The following is a 25,501-nucleotide window of genomic DNA, read 5'->3' on the forward strand; positions in this document are numbered from 1 at the left end:
AACTGTACAAGTTAAATGGAATACAGAGATTTGCTTTTCTAATAATTTAGAAAATAATTGAAGATATAACTCATAAAAATGGAAAAATTGTTTAAATATACTATAGTCCCACTGCAAAGGACTATAGCTTGCTCCATAACTTCTACAAAGTAAATGTAAAAATAGGAAAACTACTTCACTGGTGTTAGATATAGAGTGTACACAGATGTGTAAAAAGAAAAGTATAAAAGATTATCCTTCTTAATGCAGCTAGCAGGCCTAACCTATAAATTCTTCTCCCGCTACCAAGCCTTCTCACAACAATAGCCCTTCTCACCACTATATATTTTTTTACTAGGCTTAAATTAAAATGTTGAAGCCAATAACAAATAATGAAAAAGAGCAAAGAAAAGGTACTTAGGAAAGAAAAAGGAAAATAGTGGAAGCTAAAAGAAAAAAAAAGAGGCCGGGCGCGGTGGCTCAAGCCTGTAATCCCAGCACTTTGGGAGGCCGAGACGGGCGGATCACGAGGTCAGGAGATCGAGACCATCCTGGCTAACATGGTGAAACCCCATCTCTACTAAAAATACAAAAACCTAGCCGGGCGAGGTGGCAGCGCCTGTAGTCCCAGCTACTCGGGAGGCTGAGGCAGGAGAATGGCGTGAACCCGGGAGGCGGAGCTTGCAGTGAGCTGAGATCTGGCCACTGCACTCCAGCCTGGGTGACAGAGCGAGACTCCGTCTCAAAAAAAAAAAAAAAAAAAAAAAAAAAAAAAAAAAGAAAAAAAAAGAATAAAAATGAAAGAAAGAGATAGAAGCCAAAGGGGAAGAAAAGAGAAGGCAGAAAAAGAGGTAGTGCTAATGTAAGATAAGATTGTGAGGCCGGGCGCGGTGGCTCAAGCCTGTAATCCCAGCACTTTGGGAGGCCGAGACGGGCGGATCACGAGGTCAGGAGATCGAGACCATCCTGGCTAACACGGTGAAACCCTGTCTCTACTAAAAAAATACAAAAAACTAGCCGGGCGAGGTGGCGGGCGTCTGTAGTCCCAGCTACTCGGGAGGCTGAGGTAGGAGAATGGCGTGAACCCGGGAGGCGGAGCTTGCAGTGAGCTGAGATCCGGCCACTGCACTCCAGCCCCGGCGACAGAGCAAGACTCCGTCTCAAAAAAAAAAAAAAAAAAAAAAAAAAAAGATTGTGATAGAAGTATGATAGATAACGGAATTAATCTTATTCACTGCTTCCCACACTATTTGGCACATAACAGGTATTTATATTTATTGAGTGAACTGAGTAACTAATCTACTGAGTGTCTTGGATCACCCCAGGTAAAATCAAAATAGGACAACTGTCATACCATGTAAAATGTTATGGATCTTTTTGTTTGAAAACCTCTATGGTCATCAGATCTCTTTTTGTTTCCTTTGTGCAAAGATTTGCACAGTATCTCATAATGAAGACAATTGAAAATATAGGAGTTAATATGGGAAGAGACATGGAGGAAATGCCTTATTCTGTTTCTACTCTGCATGCATATACCTGTACATACTTCCCAACCCTAACCTCATATGTCCATTAAAATATTGGGCATTATGGTCCTGCAACCTCTCACCATTGCCAGTATCAATTAAGATTCCTCTTCTTCTCACAGAAAATAAAATCCATTTGTATGATTTAAGCCTACCTTATCAACTGATATTTGGCCCTGCATGTCTCCTTTTTATTTTGAACAAACTTCCTCTTGAAAGTCTTTTTCTTTCCATAATGGTTGAACTAGTTTACAATCCCACCAACAGTGTAAAAGTGTTCCTATTTCTCCACATCCTCTCCAGCACCTGTTGTTTCCTGACTTTTTAATGATTGCCATTCTAACTGGTGTGAGATGGTATCTCATTGTGGTTTTGATTTGCATTTCTCTGATGGCCAGTGATGATGAGCATTTTTTCATGTGTCTGTTGGCTGTATGCATGTCTTCTTTTGAGAAATATCTGTTCATATCCCTTGCCCACTTTTTGATGGGGTTGTTTTTTTCTTGTAAATTTGTTTGAGTTCTTTGTAGGTTCTGGATATTAGCCCTTTGTCAGATGAGTAGATTGCAAAAATTTTCTCCCATTCTGTAGGTTGCCTGTTCACTCTGATGGTAGTTTCTTTTGCTGTGCAGAAGCTCTTTAGTTTAATTAGATCCCATTTGTCAATTTTGGCTTTTGTTGCCATTGCTTTTGGTGTTTTAGACATGAAGTCCTTGCCCATGCCTGTGTCCTGAATGGTATTACCTAGGTTTTCTTCTAGGGTTAAAGGATCTAGAACTAGAAGTACCATTATGACCCAGCCATCCCACTACTGGGTATATACCCAAAGGATTATAAATCATGCTGCTATAAAGACACATGCACATGTATGTTCATTGCAGCACTATTCACAATAGTAAAGACTTGGAATCAAACCAAATGTTCATCAGTGACAGACTGGATTAAGAAAATGTGGTGCATATACACCATGGAATACTATGCAGCCATAAAAAAGGATGAGTTTGTGTCCTTTGTAGGGACATGGATGCAGCTGGAAACCATCATTCTCAGCAAACTATCACAAGAACAGAAAAACCAAACATGGCATATTCTCACTCATAGGTGGGAACTGAACAATGAGATCACTTGGACTTGGGAAGGGGAACATCACACACCGGGGCCTATTATGGGGAGGGGGGAGGGATTTCATTGGGAGTGATACCTGATGTAAATGACGAGTTGATGGGTGCAGCACACCAACATGGCACAAGTATACATATGTAACAAACCTGCACATTATGCACATGTACCCTAGAACTTAAAGTATGATAATAAAAAAAAGAAAAAAAAAGTCTTTTTCTTTTTAAAACACAAAATTGACGACATGAACAACAGTAAAACTTTCTCAAATAACTTCCTGCCTAAAAAAGAGGTAAGATTGACAACCCTGATCCATTTTTATGAAAACGAAACGTCCTCAAAGCACTTACACCACAGCTCCAACCTTCGGGTTTCAACTGACTGCATAAGTGATTTGATACACTGAGAACCAGACAAGGTTGCCCCTGGTAGAGAAATCTGCCAATATTCTAGGAGGCAATAGAGGATCTAAGCAATCAAACTTCATTTTCTGATACTTGGTTGATATCCATAGAGAATTCACTGGTCCATTAACACAGAAAATATCAACTCAATCGGAGCTGAAATATAGGTCCATCTCACCTTGACAGTCAGAACTCACCTCATGCCCACACAAACTGATGTTGAAGAAATGGAAGTATTTTGTTCCTTTGGAGGTGAAGCTGGGGCCATTCATTAATGAACCCACACTGCTGAGGTTGCTAAAGTCATAGTGCAAACTCTGATTTTCTTTTTCATGGTAGAAAAAGCAGTCACTATAGCAAACCGAATGGTCCTTTGATTAAAAATAAAGAAACGATATAGCAGGGAAGAAAATATTAGCTGCTACTAAAATGTATTTGAAAAAAGTTCTAGGTGTAAAAACTATTCCAGTAATTTAATCTTAGCTATAATATACTTTACTACACTAATATCAAGAATTTCTAAACTCTAACTAGATTTTTCTAGCCAGAGTTCAGAAAATTCAGAAACTTTTAAAGACAGAGTAAAGTTATCCTCAAGTTTGTTCCTTGTAGAAACTATATTTGTTCAGAGTGAAGAACAATAGTAAGAAATAGCCAAAATTCTGTTATGTAAATTTAAACAGACAGTAAAACTGCTTTGTCCTTCACTCGTAATATGGCATCAATCTTTGCCATTAAAAATTGTAAGAAACACTAGCTGTTCCCAGATGACTGCTATAGCCAGCCTACAGATAGGTAGTTTATTTGCTGTACCTAAACAATACACAAGAAATCAGTTTTAATATTTTGGAAAAGCATTCTTATTTGGGAGCTTTTAATATTTTGTGTCACCAGTAACTAGTACTTTCATGACATACAGTAAGTGTTTAATAAATGCAAGAAAGGAGAAAAGAGAAACGGTAAGTTGAAAGTCTTATTTCAGAATAAATAGCAACCTCATAGCTCCCAAAGAAACGTTAAGGAGAACCCTTGAATTTCTCTATTAAAATGTGCTTTCATGTGGATACCTGAAATGCAGACCCACTTACCTGATTGCTTTTACTCCCAGGCCCACATGGAATACAAGCCTCTTTGCCATAGACCTGATGTATGGACAGGTAGGTGTCAGGTGGACATTCCTTGCACTGGTTGGTTTCTTTCTCAATGTAGTGGCCTGGAGGGCAGGGGACACACGATGAACCCGACTGTTCAGAACCGAGGGCACAGGCACGGCATGAGGACGCCACCCCATCAACTGCATTAGTGGCTGTGATAGAATAAATCTTCACCATGTCATTGATGAATCGTCTATTCTAAAAAAAGAGCAGAAAGTAATGACTTCTGCCTTGGGGCTTAGTTGTACAACCAGATTATGTCTTATGTTGATATCATCAAAATAACTAAATAGAGTGTTCCAGCCTAATAGTTTGTAATTGACAATAGATTAAAATCACTGCTATTTGGTTCTTCTTTTTAAAAATCTTAAATCTTGATACTAGAAACTAATTTCCACAATAATAGAGTTCCAGGAGTTTTGTCACAATTACTGTGAGATCTGTCACAATTGGTAGAAATCAGGATGCAATTATAGACCTCATATACAGAAGAACTAGTATAGTTTGAAGAGAGGAACAGTTTTTTATCTCCCAACATTGTTTATTCACATCTCAGCCTAAATCAAATGATACAATAGGATGTTGAAAGTGTGGCAGGGTAGAAATGCCTTGGAATGGGGATTAGAAAATCTTGGAAGACTAGGACCTCTAGTCACACACAAACATTAACTGTGTTAAATCAATGCAATCACACAATTTCATTGAGTCTTCCTTTCCTTCTCCAGTCCTTTCCCTAATCAACATACAGAAAAGATGTGGACTAGAGAGCAAAAACCTGGGACTTATTATGATTTTCCTTCTTGTAACACTGGGTCACTTTAAGGTCTGGCTTTAATTAAGCAGTGGGCATCACTCTATCAGTACAAAGAAGTGTTACCCTAGACTACTTAATGCTTTTTGTCTGGGACAAAGATAAATGGAAGGCAAGGAAGGGTTCATGCCCCATAGGACGGTAATCTTAACAATCATAAGGAATAACTAGAGTCAAGTACAATCTGGGGAATTTGTTCCCCACTGAAAGCCTGAAGAGAAGAAGAGAAAAAGCCGTACATTTGCCACCATAGCATTACGGCCACTTTTGAACAAGTGGTTTATCTTGTTCTCACCTTGGGAAGGTTACATCTATGGAGATCTACAAAATAAGTCCTGCTACTATTGAAACATATGGTACAATGGAATATACTTAGGGGAGGAACAGGTCTATTCTGGCAGGGAAAATAAAATAAAGGAAATGATTCTGTGTGTTAGCTCAATGGTGTGTACATACACATTCTCCAGGCTGTAAAGGAAATATTACTGTAACGAAAAAATAAAAAGACACTAGTTAATGGCTCTTAGATAAACATCAGATGACTCAGATGAAGAGGAAGAAAGTTGCCCATCTTCACAAAGCCTCAGAAAGCTTTAAAAACAAGTTATTCTTAGAGAACTGCAAAATTAGATTTTCCTTCTCATAAGTTTCCAAAAACTATATTTGTTCAGAGTGAAGAACAATTCAAAGACATGTTGTTATTTTATTCCATACATTCTTACTCTCAAAAAATAAAAAATTATCATTTTTATACCACCGACTCTATAACCAGATTATTCATTCTATATTTTTAAAGAAGCAGTCTTTTCTTCCAAATTTGAGTGATCACTTCGTATGTATCTCCACAAGGGGGCATGATTAGTGTGTTTAAAGAAAAAAAAAAAGTGCTTGGAACTTACATCTTGACCCTGATTAGTTCTCTGGAATGCCCATGTAAATGTAAAAGTTGCATTCTTGAAGATGATATGGGTGTAAGCTTGTTTTTCTTTGGTTCCACCCCATGATTCTACCACATTCGTACTTTTTCTATTAATATCCTAAAACACAGTAGAAAAAAATATATTCAAATAAAGCACAAACTCAACATTAATATACCTGTGTATATATTACAAATGTATTTATATTTAAAGTAAACCAGAGTTTATGACTATTTGCAAACACAGCATATAATCCCAGAACTCTTAAAACTTACCTTCAAGTCTGCACAAGCACCTCACTCACTCAGTAATTACAATATATCAACCACATTGTTCATGTAACTTGAAAGAGGTCTCAAATCATAGTATGTTAAAGGGTTGGGGTTTTTTTATTTTATTGGCTATTTTTGTTTCATGTATGTCATCTGGCTTGGGATATATACTTAGAAGAGGAAACATAACTCCTCAAACTTCTTACAATAAACTTCTAAGATTATCATTGAACGGAAAGGCTTGCAATTTTTTATCTTTTCCTTTCAGAGATTCTGATAGGGAGCTCTTACATAGGAATTCCAAGTTCCCCTGAATTATACTTGCAAGTTTCAGGGTTACTTTAACCAAGTGCATTTTAAGCAGAATGTTATTTTATGTTCATGAAATCCTCTCTTGCTTATACTTGACTTCCAAAAGATTTAATTTATATTTTATTTCTTATTTATTTAACTAAATTCAAGATAATATTAAAATCACACAAATTTGTGATATTCCAACTGATATGCTGTCATTAACATGACTAGAAAGCAAATATTAATAAGTTGACCAGATAATGTAACACACATCTAATTTACATAAAAAGAAAACCACGCCTAAACCCTGAATTTTCTAATTTTCCTGGCAGAAATCCTGATAGATCACTTAGGAATTTGGATGGGCTTCCGTTAATTATCTGGGATGCTGGCAATAAGGTTTCATGAGCTCAAGACAAGTTGCTTTGTTTTTCATCCTTTGATAATACAGGAATCAAACGTGATAAAGTAACCAAATATGCTCTAAAGAGACACATCCTGAGTTCACACCACAGACAGGAATAACAGAAAATGCTCATCATACATTATAGAAATCCCATGTAACCAAAAAATGAAATCATAATTTCCAAAAAGCAGCTCATAATATATCGATAGAGCTTCATTAAACATCATTATGGGTTACAATAAATGAAATGTAATGCATTAGTGCACATAATACCACCTTACATTTGTGAAGCACTACGTGATATTCAAAGCATTTTATATATTATTTAGTTTGAGATCTCCAAAAGTCCTGTGAGAAGATCAAATCACACAGAGGAAAAAAAAAATGGCAGACTTTGCTAAAAGCTAAAAGCTCTAGGATTGATTCAACAATATAAATATCATAAGATCCCTACTCTCAGGGATGCCTGGTTGAGTAAGAGAGAAAAAAACATAAATAAGTTCACACAATTAAAACAGGGATTTTTCAAAGGGTTTTAGAAGCACACGGGAGAGTGGCTAACTTGACTGAAAGGAGTAAGAGAGAGCTTCTGAGAAAAGGTGAAGTTTGAGCTGCCACTGAAGTATGATTGGGAGTTCACCAGACAAAACAGCAAAAGGAAGAATGTCATTCTAGCTTAGAGTGTTAACACATAGGGAATGAAAAAGTACAGAGTGTTCCACTAACACCAACAAATTCAGGTGACTAAAGAAAGGCGAGTCATAAAAGCAGGTTTGGAAACAGAGGCTGGGGAAAGAATACAAAGAGTCATAGAAACACCATGTTACAGAATTTGAAGTGTATTCAGAGGCCGTTGGTTCTCAAACTCTAAAGTATTTCAGAACCACCCTCAATGCTTGCTAAAATACAGATTGCTGCGACCACAGAGTTTCTCATTCAGTAAGACTAAGCTGAGACCCAGAAATACGCATTTCTAACAATTCACAAGGGGACCCAGGTGGTGCTGGTCCAGGGGCCACACTTTACGAATAATTGCTATAGGCCATAAAAAGCACCAAGGGAAGGGATAGCTTTGTTCTTCATGCCTCTACTGTTCAATTTTGCGGGGTTTTCTTTGTTTTGTTTTGTTTTAGAGACAGGGCCTGTTGCTCAGGCTGTAGTGTAGTGGCATGATCATGACTAACTGCAGCCTCGACCTCCAGGCTCAGGTGATCCTCCCACCTCAGCCTTCCAAGTAGCTAGGATGAAAGGTATGCACCATTGTGGCCAGCTAATTTTGTTTTTCTTTTTTTTTTTTTGTAGAGATGGGGTTTTGCCATGTTGCCCAGGCTGCTCTCAAACACCTGGACTCAAGCAATCCACCTGCTTCAGCTTCCCAAAGTGCTGGGATTACAGAAGTGAGCCACCACACCAGCCTCTACTGTTGTTTTTCTGGTTAAGGATAATTTTGGCTGGGCGCAGTCACTCATGCCTGTAATCCCAGCACTTTGGGAGGCTGAAGTGGGCGGATGACCTGAGGTAAGGAATTCGAAACCAGCCTGGCTAACATGGTGAAACCTCATCTCTACTAAAAATATAAAAATTAGCTAGATGTATGATGCATGCCTATAAATCCAGCTACTCAGGAGGCTGAGGCAGGAGAATCACTTGAACTCAGGAGGCAGAGGTTGCAGTGAGCCGAGATCACACCGCTGCACTCCAGCCTGGGCAACAGAGTGAGACTTCGTCTCCAAAAAGGAAAAAGATAATTTTGACAGCAGTATAGATGAAAGAGTAGAGATGAGAAGAATGTATAGGAGACTACTGAATAGTCCAGTTAAGAGATAATATTAGTCTGCATTTCAGCAAAGGCACTGAGTATGAAAAGAACAAACTAAAGAAATAAGGAGGCAGACTTGGGAGAATTGAAGACTTGTGGGTTTTTTGTGATACAGATGGCTGTACCGAAGATTATTCATGATCTTTTACTGCTACAAAGTCGATATTTTTTCTTTTTTCAGAAAAAAAGTCTGCCTTCATTTAAGCTATCACTAATCACAAATAAATGTTTAAGTCTCCTCACATTTTGCATATCCCGGAGAAAATTGTTAATAAACTGTTAACTAGCTACTAAAACGTCATTGGAAAAAAAAAAACACACAACCAAAAACAAAGCAGGTCTGTGAAGTAACCATTTAATTGTAATGTTAGACTCTTAGCCAACAACCTTTTAAATCTCACATAAGGTCTTAGTAAATTTCATGATACTTTCCTCAAGCTAAGAGTAGAGATTTGTATGACATCTAGAAAAGAAACAGGCAACATTATGACATGAGCATAGTGAAGTCTTTTGTCTAAATGCTCTCTTTCTTCTCAGTGTTCTACATCTCCATTAATTTCTGCCCTTACTTATTAGTACAATGTGTTTTCCTTCCAGATAGTTTGAATAGCTGAATGGTTATCAGGGGAGAATTTTCATTCTGCTGGTGACATTTTCATGAAGGAATTTTTTTACCAGATTAATATTCCCTGGCCTCTATCAGTCACCCGAGCTCCCTCACTTAGTCTTTCCCATGAGGAATAAACAGGTTATTTGTGGACTTCATTGCACAATTCTTAATTACTTGAGATATTTTTTAATGTTTATAAAAGGTGCTAAGAATACCAAAAAAAAAGGATTTATTATCCCAACTTGCCACAAATAAATTTACACTTGAAGGAGAATGCTAAGCTTAGAAATCTGCCTTTGAAAGCTGCCCATCCACTTACCACCATGAAGTATAAAACACAGTCCGCTGAACAGAGGGTCTCAAAGACAAATGTTATTCTTCCTAGTTCAGAACCCGTGGCTCCAGTCATAGATGTTGGTGGTCTATTTGACAGATTAAAATGGCAATATTTATAGTATGTTCTAAATACAATTTAGAATAAAATTAAGTCACTATTTTTATTAAACAAAAAGCCATGCTCTTCTCTTCCTCTAATCTACCACTTCCCTCACCCAGAACTCCTTCCTCACTTAATCCTACCTGTCCACACCCTTCGTAGACAGAGTCCACATAACCATGGTAATATGCTTGAACCTCTTGTTGTAAATGATACCATCCATCCTAAAGGAAAAAACTCCTACTGGGTAATTTCAACATGGGGAACTAAAACGAAATGGAATTAAGAAATTTCTAACATACTATTTTACCAAGAGAACTGAGAAAAAATAGATAAATAAACCAAAAGATATTCCTGCAAACAACTTGGACTGACCTCTTCATTAAGCATCCAAGAATCAAAGTTATTGTAGCATTTGGACACACTATTGTTTAAATTTTTCAGTTTTATCCAAGTAACATATAACTAACATTTATAGTTTCTCAATCACTAATTCTACAGATACTCTTCAATATAATACATTACCCTGTGACAGCTTGTTATTTACTAAGTATTTTTGCAATATTGTTCCATAAAGTAGACCTATTACTTTATTTATGTGGGGAAACAGGTGTGAGGATTCTTACAGAAAAGAATTAGAATTGTTTTCCTTACTTAAATCCTGGGATATGCAAGTTTAAGATCAGGTAATCATTGTCAGAACCTCCAGCCCCACTCTGGATATGATCTCCAGCCACCTCCCAACCTAGAAGTAATAAAAGTTATTTTATTAATAAAAATTCCATTAATGATTTCCAACAATCTGTTTAAATAAGGTAAAAGTAAGAAGAGGCGTTAGTGTTTCCATTCAAAGTTAGAAATGCTACAAATGAATTCCCTATTTTTAATCACAGTTGCAAATTTCATGCTGAGGTAGATGTTCCAAGAGGAACCAAGTGACACATTATTTTGAATAAAAGATACTTAATGGGATAACAACAGTTTTCTCAATGAAGCATGAATTGTATTTTAACTAGAATAGATGGTCTCTATCTAATCTAATATATTGAGATGAACAATCCTAGTCTTCAGGCAACAAATGTGCAATAGAAACTTCAAATTATTGAATAGAAAAGATTTGGGACCTGAGGTTCATTCTTATAGTTTGCTGTATTGTTCCCTAATTTAACCCCCGTTCTGCATTCATTCACTTATTTATTCAGCTAGCATTTACTGAGTGCCAAGAACTATGATATGCACTGGGATAGGAAGGTAAGACAAAGTCCACCCTCACTGAGAAGTCAGTAGAACATGAGTAGAACATGAACTGTCAACAGTTGTTGAGCTGTGCACAGAGAACCATTATGAGGTCCGTCTTCTGCAAAGTAACAATCAATATAAACTGAAATGGCCACAGTAAAATGAGGAAAAGAGAGGCCTCTCCAACATACCATCAAGCAAGGTTATTAATTAATGGCACTATCTCAGCATTGGCATTTCCATCTCTAAAAGAAAATATCAGTATCTGCTACTGCAAGAGGTATAAGAAAGAAACTAAGGAAGAGGCTGATTCAGTGCTAGATTGACTTGGCGATTTTTGAAATGTTATAATCAACAATTTATACAGAGTTGATATGTTGACTATACATCAATCAAGCTAATCTTAAAAATAATATGTACTAATGTACATACTTAAAAGAGAGATGTCCATTGTTTGGCTACCTACTGTGGTTGAAAAGACAGATAAGCGGGTAGAGAATTCTAAGAGTTGAATAGCCATAAAACAGTCTGACCCGGTGGGACAACAGGCCCTTGACTGCAGTGTAAGCAATATGAGAGGCGCTTAGGTTTAAAGAGACTGCAAACTTACAATGCGGATAAAATGCAGAAGGATATTCCCACTTGGAGCAATTCTATATCAATAAAGGGAGGACTTTATGAAATGTTTCTCTGAGAACAACTCCTAGTGTTCAGAAATGCCATGAAGAGGGATAGAATAGGGAAGGGCAAAAGAAAAGAGGCAGTACTAGGATGGTAAAGAGAGCTAAGTCTGGAGCACTAATACTCCCGCAGGAGGAAATAAACATTTCCCATGTTTGAATATTGCTTGTTGGAGAGTTCCCCAATGTCCTCCACTTTTTTCTCTGTCCTGAGAAACAGAGTGTTTTGACCCCTTTGAGACCTGGCCAGCTGCATGTCCTCTCCACTACCTAAAGGCTTGACCCCAAGCCAGGGCCTTGAACGTTCCCAGGCACTGATAGAGCTGTTTAGGTTGTTGTCTAAAATACTGAAAGAAACTAGCCCCAGCCTTGAGCCAAACTCCTCAAACCCTCATCTAAACTCTACAACCCGACTCCCTTTATTCAGACACACCTCAGTAGAACATTCCTTGTCTTACTGTCCATTGTGAGATATGCTACAGGCCCCTCTGTAGGTAAATTCCCCTAATCAATGCTTTGGACTGGATCATCGTGGTGTTTAGTGCTTCTTTTGTTGAAATCCCAACTGGCCCTGTCTCAGGACAGTTTGGGGAAGTCCCTTTTGGGAGCACCCCTGCCAGCCACTTTTGGGGCAACTCCAGCCACAGGTTTGGCCGAACACAACACTTGTTGTTATGGGTTGACTGTGTCCCTGAGAAAAGATATGTTGAAATCCCCACCACCAATACCCATAGAAGAGACCTTATTTGGAAATAAAGACTGTATGCATATCATCAAGTTAAGATGAGGTTATTAGGATGGGCCTTAATTCAAAATGACAGGTGTCCTTATGAGGGGAGGAAAATATGGTCACAGATGTAGACACAAAGGGAGAGGATCATAGGAAGACACAGGGACACATAGACCCAGAGGGAGGATGGCCCTGTGAAGATGGAAGCAGAGACTAAAGTTATGCTGTCACAAGTCAAGGAAGTCCCGGGGCTACCAGAAGCTAGAAAAGGCAAGAAGGGATATTTCCCTAAAGGCTTCAGAGAGAACATAGCCCTGCCAACACCTTGATTTCAGACTTCAACACCTTGATTTCAGACTTGATTTCAGACTTCTGGCCTTTAGAACTCAGAGAATACTTTTCTGTCATTTGAAGCCATCCAGTGTGTGGCACTCTGTTGTAGGAGCCCTAAGAAATTAAACACTGATGATACCCTTAGCAGGAAAAACACCAAGGAGAAGAAATAAAAAGATCGACTGCACTGAACCCCCTGACTCAGAACTCCAGACTGCCAACGTGGCAGCAGAGCTGTGTGTGGAAAGACACGCATGGTAATGTATTGGACAAGAAAAGCAGGAGGACAGTGGCCTCAAAGGGAAACCAGAAGGCTAGTATCAACGTAAGTGCCTTAAGTGATAGACCATTGCTGTCAAATGTGAGAAATATGTGAGCCTCACCTGTGAATTTAAATGTTCTAAGGACCACATTTTATAATGCAAAAAGAAAGAAGTGAAATTTTAATATATTTTATTTAACCCAGTATACATAGATTATCATAATTTTCACATGTCATCAATATAAAAATTAACACTTTTTTTCATACCAACCAGGGCATCCCAAAGTCAGTAGAAAACCCAGGAAATACTGACTTTTCCTGTGCCCTAGTTGTTATTTTTATCCATTCTCAAGCATAAAAACTATATGGAACAGTGTCAACCAGAATATTGATTTCAAAAACATTTACTGCTAACCTAACACCCTAACAGCTATTATAATTTTTATACATTCCCTTCTAGTCTTTGTTCATATGCACAGTTCAATAAGGGCATATGCAATTTCGTATTTTCCTTTTTCGGTAAGAGTGACTCTCATATTTCCCATGTTTCTACATATGTTTTATATTTTAAGATTATTTTGTATTTAAAAATCATACTTACATTTATCATAAAATAAATAAAATTTTTCTTTAAAATTTAAAAGTTGAAACCTAAAATTACTTATAACTTCATTACCTAGAAAAAAACACCATGTGCTGTGATGTTTCTTTTCACTTTATTTCAATGCATACATGTTTTTACATCACTGAGCTCTTATTATAGATAATTTTGTATCATGCTTTTATAAATTAACATTATTTCATAAGCACTTTTATAAATACTTCATAAACATGTTAATGACTGAAATAATATTTTATTATTCAGCTAAATATAATTTGCATAATTCACCAACTCCCTCCCACTACAGGACTTACCTACTGTTGATTACACACCCATTTTAACCATTTGGTTTGTTTTTACCTTTAAGTAATATAATAGAAACTATAATAAACATTTTTTTGTAAAGCTTTTCTGTATTTTCAATATTTTTCTAAAAAGGAATACCAATAAAAGAGTTATTGGATCAAATGAATATATTTTTAAATCAATATTCTGTGTTACTATTCTGATTTTGAAAGCAATGAGTGTCAATAAGGAATATTAAATACAGTAAACCAAATTTAAAAACGGAGTAATTCATACTTCACATAAACCTCCCATCTCCAAGGAATAGCCTTTTAACATTCTTTTTAGTATTTTTCTAGTGTATGCTTTTAAAATATATGCCTTAGATTTTACCATATAATCTACTTTATTTTCTGTTTTCTTTCATTTAGCATTGTCTTCTGATTTTTCTAAACATCATTCTATCAAAAATATTCCCCCATTGAGATAAACAGCAGTTCATTAATGGATACAAAAATACAGTGAAATACAAGAAATAAGATCTAGTGTTCAATATACAGTAGGGTATAGTTAGTAGTAATTTTTTGTGTTATTCAAAACAGCTAGAAGAATTAGAATGTCCCCAATATTAAAAAGATCAGTGTTTGAGGTAATATCCCATTATCCTTATGTGATCATTCCACATTGTGCATATATCAAAATATCACGTATCCTCAAAATATGTACAACTATTATGTATCTTTAGAAAACCACTAAAAATCCTTTGTACATCTAATTTTAACAACTTAACCATGTTATATAGTTATATCATAATTTTATTTAACCATATCCCATTATTGAAAATTTAGTTTGTTTTCTCCTATTTTTCACTCTTATAAATAACTCTAAAATTAATATTTTTGTGCATAATTTTTCTTTACATCACACTGTTTCCTTGGTATAATCCCCATAAGTTGTATTTTTGGCTTGGAGAATAGGAACCTTCTAAATTTCTGAAACATTGCCAAATTGTTTTCTGTACAACTTGCACATAATGACTGCATAATATTTCATTCCACTAGCATAATATAACTTTTGTAAACATTATCCTATTTCCGGATATTTCAATTATTACAATTTTTGTTGTTATAGATAAGGCCCACTGAACATCTTCATGAATAAAAAGTAACTTGTCTCCAACTTTGAATTTCTCTTAGGCAAAATTTTACCACATGAAGATTTACTTCTACATACCTGTTCTGTAACTGTGTGAAAATCAGACCAAGACTACATGAATCTCAAAGCACTCCAAATCATACAGTCAAGTTGGTCAAAGCACACTCACTTTAACTCCATGCCTGGGTGGGTGACTATCCCAGGAGACAGGCTGCCCCTGTGCCTCTCCATTTCACCTTTGTTCTTGTGACTACTGCTCCTCACAAGGTTGGCTACTGCACCAGCCAGTCACAAAATATACATCACCTTTCATCTTTGTAGTTTTTATGTTACTGTTTACTATTTCAATACCACACACTAATACCACACACTAATACTGCACAGATTTATAGGTTTCAGTTAATCATTGAATATTACTGAAAACTAAGAAAAATTTTAAAATAGACTCTCAGTAAATGAGTAAGCAAGTGGGTAAATCAACTATTTCCAGAGTTTAAGCTATGAGTAAGGTCTCTATAAGATCAAATTAAAATATCAGATAATCTTTACTAGTAAGTGAATACACACACACACACGTATTAGTACTTTTATAGAGTTATTCAATGCCCTTGCCTTCCCAATCTTACTTTTCCAATAGGTCTTAATTTCCTCAACTTAAAATTCAATTATAGGGCATTTTAGGAAAAAAAAAAAAACCTTCATGATCAGGTAACAGCTATTATATCTCATTCTTCTTCTCCCGGAGGACAATTTTATTTATTTATTTATTCTTATTTTTTTGAGACGGAGTCTCACTCTGTGGCGCGATCTCTGCTCACTGCAAGCTCCACCTCCTGGGTTCACGCTATTCTCCTGCCTCAGCCTCCCGAGTAGCTGGGATTACAGGCGCCCACCACCACGCCTGGCTACTTTTTTTGTATTTTTAGTAGAGACGGGGTTTCACCATGTTCACCAGGACGGTCTCGATCTCCTGACCTCATGATCCGCCAGCCTCAGCCTCCCAAAGTGCTGGGATTACAGGCGTGAGCCACTGCACCCGACCTTGACAAATTTTTTAAAGTGGGATTATTGGTCAATAAAGAAGAATATCTCACATTTAATATATAGATTGAGGCTTTGTCTTTTCCTCTTTCACTCATCTGTTTAACATTATTCAAAGACCTATTATTTGTCAATCTCTGTGCTCATGTATACACCTCATTTCCTATGACTCAAGCCTTTTTTTGAATAGGTATTGATTTAAAACATATGTGTTAAAAAGCACACACGTGTGTTTGCAATAAGTAAACATAATATAGAGAAAAGCAAGCAGATAAAAAATGCCAGTGAGGTGATAAGTAAAGGATGCATTTTAGTGTAAAGGTCTGGTATATACAATACCTACCCCTAGCATCAAGTTTAAAAATACATACATTCATTCAACCATCACATACTGCAGAACATGTAAGTTCCAAGCCCTCTAAGCACTTAAAAGGTAAGAACAAATACAACTCAACAACTGTCCTGTAGAACTCTGCCACATTTTCAAAATTTCAATAGGTAAAATTCATATATACTTTGTAAATACAATCATAGACTTGACCGGCAAGGGGAATTTGAAGTCAGTTAAACCCTCACCAGGGCACAGTGCTGAGCCAGACTAATCAAGACAGAAATCCCATCATGCTACTCTTTAAAATGGTAAAGAATATAGATTTCATCCCCCTCCTTGGTAAATCTATTCTGGCATTTATACCATAAAAATGATCCTCAGTATCTACTTCAATACTACCTCCAAAAAATGCAAAATTAATAGTTTGTTCTTGTATGAACATCATCTGGCTGTGACACCACATTTACTATTTTTATGGTACAACCAGAAGATGGGCAAGTAGCCAAATGATAAGATTAAAGTTCCTCATACCCATACTTGGCATGTTTTAGAGAGCTGAGGTCAAGAATGAATGATGTCTCTATTGCTGAAATACATCAAGTAGGCTGATTTTGAACTTACCATTCATTCCATCGCACTTTGAATTCCCAACATTGAAGCAGGAAGTTTTCATGTTGCCAGGAAGGACATTCCACCATTTATATTCAAAGCCAAGTGCAGGCTCTGTTCCTGCTGGACATGGTCTACATTCTACAGGAGACAAGTAGGGTCAACAATTAAAATTAAACTGCAACTGGACAACTTCCTCTTTCTCTGTTGCAAACACTACTACATTACAATTAGCAGGGAGAGAAGTGGAAAAAAAGATATTGGACTACCAGTTCCCTCAGGATGTAATAACTCTTCAAAAGAAATCTGGAAAGAACAAAATTCTAGATATAGTATACATATATACATACACTTGACTAAAATGTAAAAGGAAAAGGACAGAAACAAAATCTTTAAAAATAATTTTTTCCTTCATGTCTGGGAGTAGCCGTTAACACTTAATCACCCTCCATAAAAAGACTAATTATGAGACAAGTTCAAGTTCCCCTGAATGTGACCTTAGAATCAGTTCCTCCACCTTATGAATAAAGAAATATTTCACTCTTCCTATTGGTTATTCAACTTAACAGAATATTAATACCATTTATGAACTGATTAATTGAAATTCAAAATATTGACTATGTTGAGAAATGGCTGGGAGTTGAGGGCTTGAGGGGCTGGGAAAGTGCTGGGTTTATAAATAAGCCTGATTTAAATTGACATCTGCAAAATTGAAAGAGAAGGGTCTTTTCCAACCATTTTTAAATGTAGCCACTTTGCATCATCACATCAGTAAAAAAAGGAGTAGGGAAAGAAAATATTTTGCAAACATTTATACCTGCTGCAAAAGTACTACAGACGACATTTTTAAATGTCATTCTCGATGATGAGCCAGATATTACCCACCATCCTACAGACAAGAAATTGAGCTTCAAAAGGTTTAAACAACTTGGATAAATCACACTGTTGGTAGCATGGGGGATACAGATTCAAATCCAAATCAGTTTGACTTCAGAGTCCTTTTTATGCTATCTCTCAAAGGCTCTGGATAGTAAGCATACAACATGGCTATATTCAAGCCATCTATCTGCAAGTAAAATATTACAGTTGACTGTAATTTTTGTCTACTAAAACTAAAGAAATTCTGTAACCACTTTCCATTAAAAAAAACAATTCAGAAAATGGTCACAGTAGTCCAACAAGATCATTTTGCTAAAGGCCCAGTTATTGGACCAACTGACATCCTACCTTTGGTTCCATCTGAAAATGTTCCAGGAGGACAGGGATGGCAAGAAGATGATCCATTGTTATAAAATCCAGGGTTGCAAGGTGGACAATCCTTCTTCTCTCCAGAAGGGGGCAATCTAATAGCATCTGTGAGATCCTCCCGGCAGATTTTGGGCTCTATCCACTTGTACATTATCTGTGTCTACAAAAAAAAAAAAAAAAAAAAGTCATATAGCATGCTTATAACAAAAATCTTAAACTGGCAGCATAGGAAAAGTGCAAATGAATAGAAGGTCCAGCCGACAGACGCTAAAACATCAGTGACAAAATGAGAGAAGGGAGAGAACTTTGGTGGGGAAACGACTGTTACTTCCAAATGTTTTTACCCTAAGCTATAGGTAGCCTTCCTTCATACATAGCATGTTCCTCATCATGAAATAACTGTTCAAAAATAGGTAACCTGCTTATCACCCTTACTCTTCTATCCAGTCATTCCCTTTATTCCATAGCTGACATAAGTTTCTATGCAGCAACTTGTTTTTTTTTTTTTTATTTTGAGACTTCCACTACCCTCTTCCTTTCCTCCAACAGCACATTTCATTATGCTTTGCACATAGCAATCACAAAAAGGTTATTTTTCAAAAAGAATACATCAAGATTCAAATTTCAATCCTGTTAGTTAATAATATTGGTAGTGTTTCTCTGAGTCTCTTTCAACAACCTGATGTTAGACTACAAGAGCTGTAGCTAAAATATTTACCCCAGAGGCTTCTAGGTCCTGATACATGTGCTCTGAACATCATGATTAAGATAGCCTCTGCCTTCAAGGAGAGTAATCATTTAAACTCTGCCCTTTTATTCTCTCACACACATGCATTCACCCCCACACAAAGCAAAATATAAGAAAACAGCGGTAACTCAGCCAAACCCCAAAAGCCGATATTACCAATTTTTTTTTCTCATTTTTAAACCAGAAATACCAAATGGGTTAGCCATTCCAAAACAAAATTGATATCTCAGTGGAGGAAAATAGAAAAGGTATTCTAAATGCAAAAATATAAATAAATCAACTATTTAATAACTAAATACGGCATTTTTAAAAGAGACTAAAAGTTCCTTTTCTTAAACACATAATTTGCTAAAAGTATTTTTTATTCTTTAAAACAACTTCTGCAATAGGAAATCTACTATTAAAGCTGGGGAACCAAAATAAAAGGCAATTGTCCATAGCTATTTCCAGTTAGTAGGAAATCATGTATAGTAACTCCTTTAGGCACCCAGTTTTATTCTCAAGTATTCTTACGGAAGAGTAGATTAACTTATCTGAAGAAAGATGCTTAAGAAAATGATTTAAAGTAAAAGTCTCAAAATAATTATAAATAACATTTTTTCTTTTTACAACTCTATTTTTCCACATTCATTTTATGACTTGCGTCATGAAACATTTTAGCCAGCCACTTCACACACCTGCCTTTCTTACCATCTGTAAAATAATGGCTGTTCCTGCTGGGGACTCCTAAATAATTGGAAAAATACATTAGATACTATATCCATAGGGGCCCTCAACTCCCCTTAAGAAAAGCAATATAAAATTCAGAGAATCTAAGCAAATGAAACATCATCATACCGGGGAGATTACTTTCTTAAAATTCTGGTTTAACAAGCATATAAAACAAATTTCAAATCCTACTTAATTCACTATCTTGATGATTTATTTTGACATTAATAAAAATGGATTGTGTTATGTGTGAGCTACTGCACTGTTGACAGCAGTTGGTTCCCATGTGGGAGTGGGGGGTGGTGCTGACACCCTGTACTAGGTAATCTTCTCAATCATTTTAAAAGGTACATATTACTATCCTCAAGTTTATAAATGAGGAAACACTCCAGATTAGAGCTCTTAATTTGCCCAAAAGCCAAACACAACTAATAAATGGTAAAGTAACACCAGTCAATAAGAGTCAGTTTGGTAAAGGTAAAAATAATAAAATATGCAAATATATTTTGAGAAGTCAGCTAACCACATGACTTTCAATACGTGCAAACTAACTTCTTAAAAATTAAAAAATGTACACCACTTTAAGATACTTAAAAATGTAGAAATCAAATTTCAAATGCTCTATAGTAAAAGTTTTATTTACAAAGCCTCTTGTTTCACATGGCAGATTGATTCTCTGCCTCTCTTTCTAATGGAGACAGATGCTTTCAAGTCTGGCTGACTAGGTAAAGATAATAATATTAATGATACTTAGAACCAGAGGGCTCCCAGTGCAGGTGAAAAATCAATAATCAATTCATTTTTTGGCAAGTTGAGATAAAATTATGAAATGTCTTATAAAACCAAAACCCTAATATAGCAAAATTTATCAGGTTATTATTAAGATCACAAAAGAGACCCAGTACCTGTATTCATATATAGCATGAAAAAAATACATTTTAAAAATCACACACAGTTTAAGAATCAACTGGAAGCTGATTTTCATATAAAAACAGAACTCAAAACTGGGAGGACTAAAATTTAGGCAAATTTTGAGACTGGCTTTGTCCAAGGTTGTCTGATTTCTTATTTCAGTTGTCACTTCACAAATGTACTAAGTCTTTATACATTGGCTGAACTCATCAGGGCTAAATTACATGTGTGTTTTAGAAGGTCTACCAACTGACCCTAACCTAACTGCCTTGTGCTCCATGATGTTCTGGCTCAGGTGGTCTCAGCCAAGCAGGCAATTTCTTATCTCCCAGCCGGTCTCAAACCTTGATCTTTTCCAGTTGCAAGCCACTGGGCACTCATCATTTGTCTCTCTTGGAATTACCCACACCATGCTGCCAACTTGTATCTGACTCCTCCTTCAAAGCCATGCTCAGCATGTACAGTTGTGCTAAGCAGGTCGTCAGCCTGCCCAAATACATACCAGCATTCACCTACCTTCCTTTTCTCTGAAGGCTTTGCTGCTTTTCTCTTTTCCCATGTGTTTACCTCCTTCCCCTATGATATGTTTTAGATTTCTGTCCCCATGCAAGTCTTATGTTGAATTGTAATCCCTAATGTTGGAGGTAAGGCCTGTTGGGAGGTGATTAGATCATGGGGGCAGATTTCCCCCTTGCTGTTCTTGTAACAGTGAGTTCTCATGAGATCTGGTTTAAAAGTGTGTGGCACCTCCCCCTTCTCTCTCTTCCTCCTGCTCTGTCCACGTAAGACATGCCTGCTTCCCCTTCTACCATGATTATAAGTTTCCTGATGTCTCCTCAGCCATGTTTCCTGTACAGCCTGCAGAATCATGAGCCAATTAAACTTCTTTTATTTATACGTTATCTGGTCTCAGGTACTTCTTTATAGCAGTGTGAGAACAGACTAATATATCCCCTAAATACTTAACAGCTTTGACTATCTTCTGCCTTTATGTGGAAGACACCATGGAAATTTAACATTTTACTGATAGTTCAGGGCTTTAAGCAAGAAAATGTTCTAAAATTAAATTGTGGTGACTATACTAAAAACACTGAATTATTATACTCATTGAATGAATGAATGATATGGTATGAGAAGTATATCTCAATAAAGCTGCTTTAAAAAAAGAGTGCTAAAAACAGACTATTCAAAAAATTTTATTTTAAACAATTCAGAAATCCCTAGTCTCTGAGAAATTCCATGTTCTCCCTTCTTCCTAATTAAGAAACATAGGCTCTAAGTATATTTGACTTGCTTAAATCCTGTGCACAGAAAGGCAGATCTAAAAACTGAATCCATTTACACCCTATTTTTAATATCCCCTACATATTTGTCCTGCTATATAATTTAGAAGTACTGTGTTACAGACATTGAGCATTTGGAATAATTTGCAACACTAAAGATCATTAAAAGGCAAATAAAATATCAGACATTTGAACACTAGCAAACTCTCTGTGATCCGGAGTTCACCTCTCCAGAGATGAAGAAGTTGTATAGCCTAATGCTTCCTTCTAAGAAGGCTCCCTTTTAAAATATCTTCCCTGCCAGGCACTCTTTGAACATCAGCAGAAAGTTCCCTAATTGAAAAAACATGCCGGCCGGGCGCGGTGGCTCAAGCCTGTAATCCCAGCACTTTGGGAGGCCGAGACGGGCGGATCACAAGGTCAGGAGATCGAGACCATCCTGGCTAACCCAGTGAAACCCCGTCTCTACTAAAAAATACAAAAAAACTAGCCGGGCGAGGTGGCGGGCGCCTGTAGTCCCAGCTACTCGGGAGGCTGAGGCAGGAGAATGGCGTAATCCCGGGAGGCGGAGCTTGCAGTGAGTCAAGATCCAGTCACTGCACTCCAGCCTGGGCGACAGAGCGAGACTCCGTCTCAAAAAAAAAGAAAAAACATGCCATTTCAGTATTGGGCAGCTCTGTTTGTTAGAACATCACTACATCTCACTGGAATTTACCTTCTCTAAGTTCACCTGAGTTCTTCTTTTCTAAAATTTCCCTTCAAATACTTGAAATACCCTATTGAGGAAATTCTGAGTACCTACTATGCATAGGACAAAGTACTATGGGAGATTCAAGAATTAGGCAAACTGCTCTGAAAAAGGTTGTAGTCTAATAATGATAAGACAGGTTCACAGCTACTATAATGTAAAAACTAAAAAACATGAAAGGGATACAAAGCACTACAATTTGAAACAGATTATTTGAGTTAGAATTCCAGACCTAAGACCAGCTATGACCAGCTAGGATCACAGGGAAGTTAGTTAACCTCATTAAGCCTCAGTTTTCTTATCTGAAAACTGGGTACAGGAATGTCTAACTTACACAGATGTTGAAAGAAATTAGAGGCAATGTTTGAATACACATACATATACACACACATGCACATACGAAGAGAGTACGTTCACAAATATGGAAATGATAGCTGCTTGTGGTATTAACACTACCGTTACTGTTACGATAATTACTGTCTCATCATTATCTTCTCCAATAGAAACACAAAATGCCATGAGTGACCAAAGGAAAGATATCAAATATCTGTAAGACAAGTAGGAAACATCACAAAGATGATCACGATTTTCCATCTTTTGCTGTTTTCCTTCTACCTGAAAAAATATTTCCAAATATTTCAGTCATACTTTATACAAAATATCCTGGCCTCTGTCCTCTGGCCTTTGTCCTTTTGTCAAAATTTTCTCAAACTGTATGCCAAAGACAGAACACAGCACTCAAAAGGTGATAATCACTCATTCATTTACTAATTCTCACTAATTCAACAGACGTTTCACTACCTTCTATGTGCTAGGTACTACACTGGGCTTAGAGATTTTTTTTTTAAATAAATAAGAACAAGTCCCTGTATACAGGAAGCTGAGAATCTGGTAAGGGAAACGATCACGTATTTGTGATAAAGTGATCTTTTAATCTATAATCACTACGTAAGTATCAAGAAGGTATGTGCAAATTTCCATGGATTCTCAGTATACCAAGACAATCTCGCCAGACCTATTTATGATATTTAAGAGTATATGCTTTCTATGAACCTGTGCAAAATCATTCTCTTTTTATTCTGGTAACTGTAACCATCTTTTTTTCTTTGGGAACTGATCTGTGTGATGCTGAAAGGAACTAGGAATTACAGAGTTTGGCCTCCCCAGCTACAGGAATTTGCAGGTGAACTAAGACATCCAATCAGAGTATCCAACACTCCTGGAGAGAATGATTGATTGGCTATGGGCTCATGATTCAAGCAAGGCCAATCAGTCTTTTCTGAAGCTTCAGTCAGTGTTCGTAGTATCAAGAGCTGTGAGGATAATAGTGGCTTGGGTGGAGATGACAGTGAGCATCTTGCAACACCAGAAAGGGCTTGCCTGAGAAGGAAATCAAATTGAGCCAAGAATATCAGCATTACACAGCAAGATAACATCTTAAAATAATTTGTTCTATATTGACTTCCCAGTTAAATGAGTCAACAGGCTCCTGCCTCCTCCCCTCTCTGTTCCTCGGTTTTACATTGGTTTGAGTCAGGACTCCCATCCAATTTCTGAAACATTTTTTAAATTCATTACTAGAGAATTTATAATCATCCCCAAGCACCCATTGAAAGGAAACATGTGAATCATGTCCCACAATAGGGAAGTGGCTGAGGGAGACAAACACTACACAGGTTACTCTGCCTAAGTGTAATACCCAAAATAAATAGAAACTTAAGTCTTTTCTGTTTACTAACTCCCAAACAAAAATAACCTTTTCCCTACTCCCTTTTGTAGTGGATATGAGACAACCTTTGTGGATACGATAAACAAATGAGAAACTTGCTATTTTTAACCATGAACAGCTTAATTGAAAACTATTCTTTGTATTCTTGCAGGGGAAGAATTTTCCCCACTTTAAATAGCTGTTGCATTTTTATTTGGTGAGTTAGGTCTTTTAAAGCTTGAATTTCCCAGGAAATCTTCTTTGCAAGTAATTATTTTCTCTTTTCTCAATGCTTTTGTATCTGAGAGTTTCTTTCACACAAATAAATTTTGATTTTACTAATTTGAGCTCATTGTTCAAGCACACTGGAGTCTTTCTGAATCTTAATTTTATCATTCTTATCTTTATTTATTCACAAATTGATATACATATTCTTAATGTCTTTATGAAGTTAATGATTTTTAAATAAAATGTTGAAAACTCATCTGACATATCTTCTTTGTATGAGTTACAGTATGTATAAATGACTTGCTATATTTATATTCCTATGGCAAATATATAAATATATCAAATATATATATGATACTGTACTCTAAGCTGATAATCATTTATCAAATCAAACATTTTATATATGATTCTTCAGTTAGTCATATATCCACTTAACCATATCAGTTAGTCCACAATTCATCTTATCCATAAGGAAATCATGAGATGCTCTGTCAAATATCCTGCTAATATTACAACACATCTTCTCTTGATTAACTCTTGCCCAGTGTCACTGTTACCTGGTGTAATGCCTACACAACATAGCTGAATTTCCACCCTGCCCTAACTGTGTTTATCTTTAAGAAACAGGATGCCTGTGATAAAAAGTTCCCTTTGTAACCAGACCAGCTGAGACTGGTTAGAACCAAGATAGATGACCAAATGACTTAAAGGATCTCAGGTTTCATTATAATCTCACAATTTTATTTCCATACTAAGTGACACTTCCACCAGTGCCATGACAATGGCCAAAAGAAGCCATAAAAGGACAAAAAGGCAGGCAGCACTCTAGTTCCAGGAAGTTTACTGCCCATTTCTGGAAAACACATGAATATTCCTCCCCTTGCTTTTCGTGTCCAATCCCTTCA

The 25,501-nt window shown here is 36.6% G+C and overlaps 1 protein-coding gene across 5 annotated transcripts in view; it reads right to left on the minus strand.

Moving 5' to 3' along the window:
* ELAPOR2 (endosome-lysosome associated apoptosis and autophagy regulator family member 2) overlaps positions 1–25,501 on the minus strand; it is a 183,544-nt gene that overhangs the window by 33,762 nt on the left and 124,281 nt on the right. For all 5 annotated transcript variants that reach the window (XM_033192898.1, XM_033192901.1, XM_033192899.1 and 2 more), the window contains 7 exons: positions 18,241–18,421; positions 17,026–17,154; positions 10,402–10,492; positions 9,631–9,733; positions 5,893–6,030; positions 4,117–4,380; positions 3,226–3,399 (listed from right to left, as the gene is read on the minus strand). In XM_033192898.1, coding sequence (XP_033048789.1) covers positions 3,226–3,399; positions 4,117–4,380; positions 5,893–6,030; positions 9,631–9,733; positions 10,402–10,492; positions 17,026–17,154; positions 18,241–18,421 — 1,080 coding nt within the window. The remainder of the gene's footprint in view (positions 1–3,225; positions 3,400–4,116; positions 4,381–5,892; positions 6,031–9,630; positions 9,734–10,401; positions 10,493–17,025; positions 17,155–18,240; positions 18,422–25,501) is intronic.

Source organism: Trachypithecus francoisi, unplaced genomic scaffold (assembly GCF_009764315.1).
Source record: "Trachypithecus francoisi isolate TF-2019V2 unplaced genomic scaffold, Tfra_2.0 Lachesis_group4, whole genome shotgun sequence".
Lineage (NCBI taxonomy): Eukaryota > Metazoa > Chordata > Mammalia > Primates > Cercopithecidae > Trachypithecus > Trachypithecus francoisi.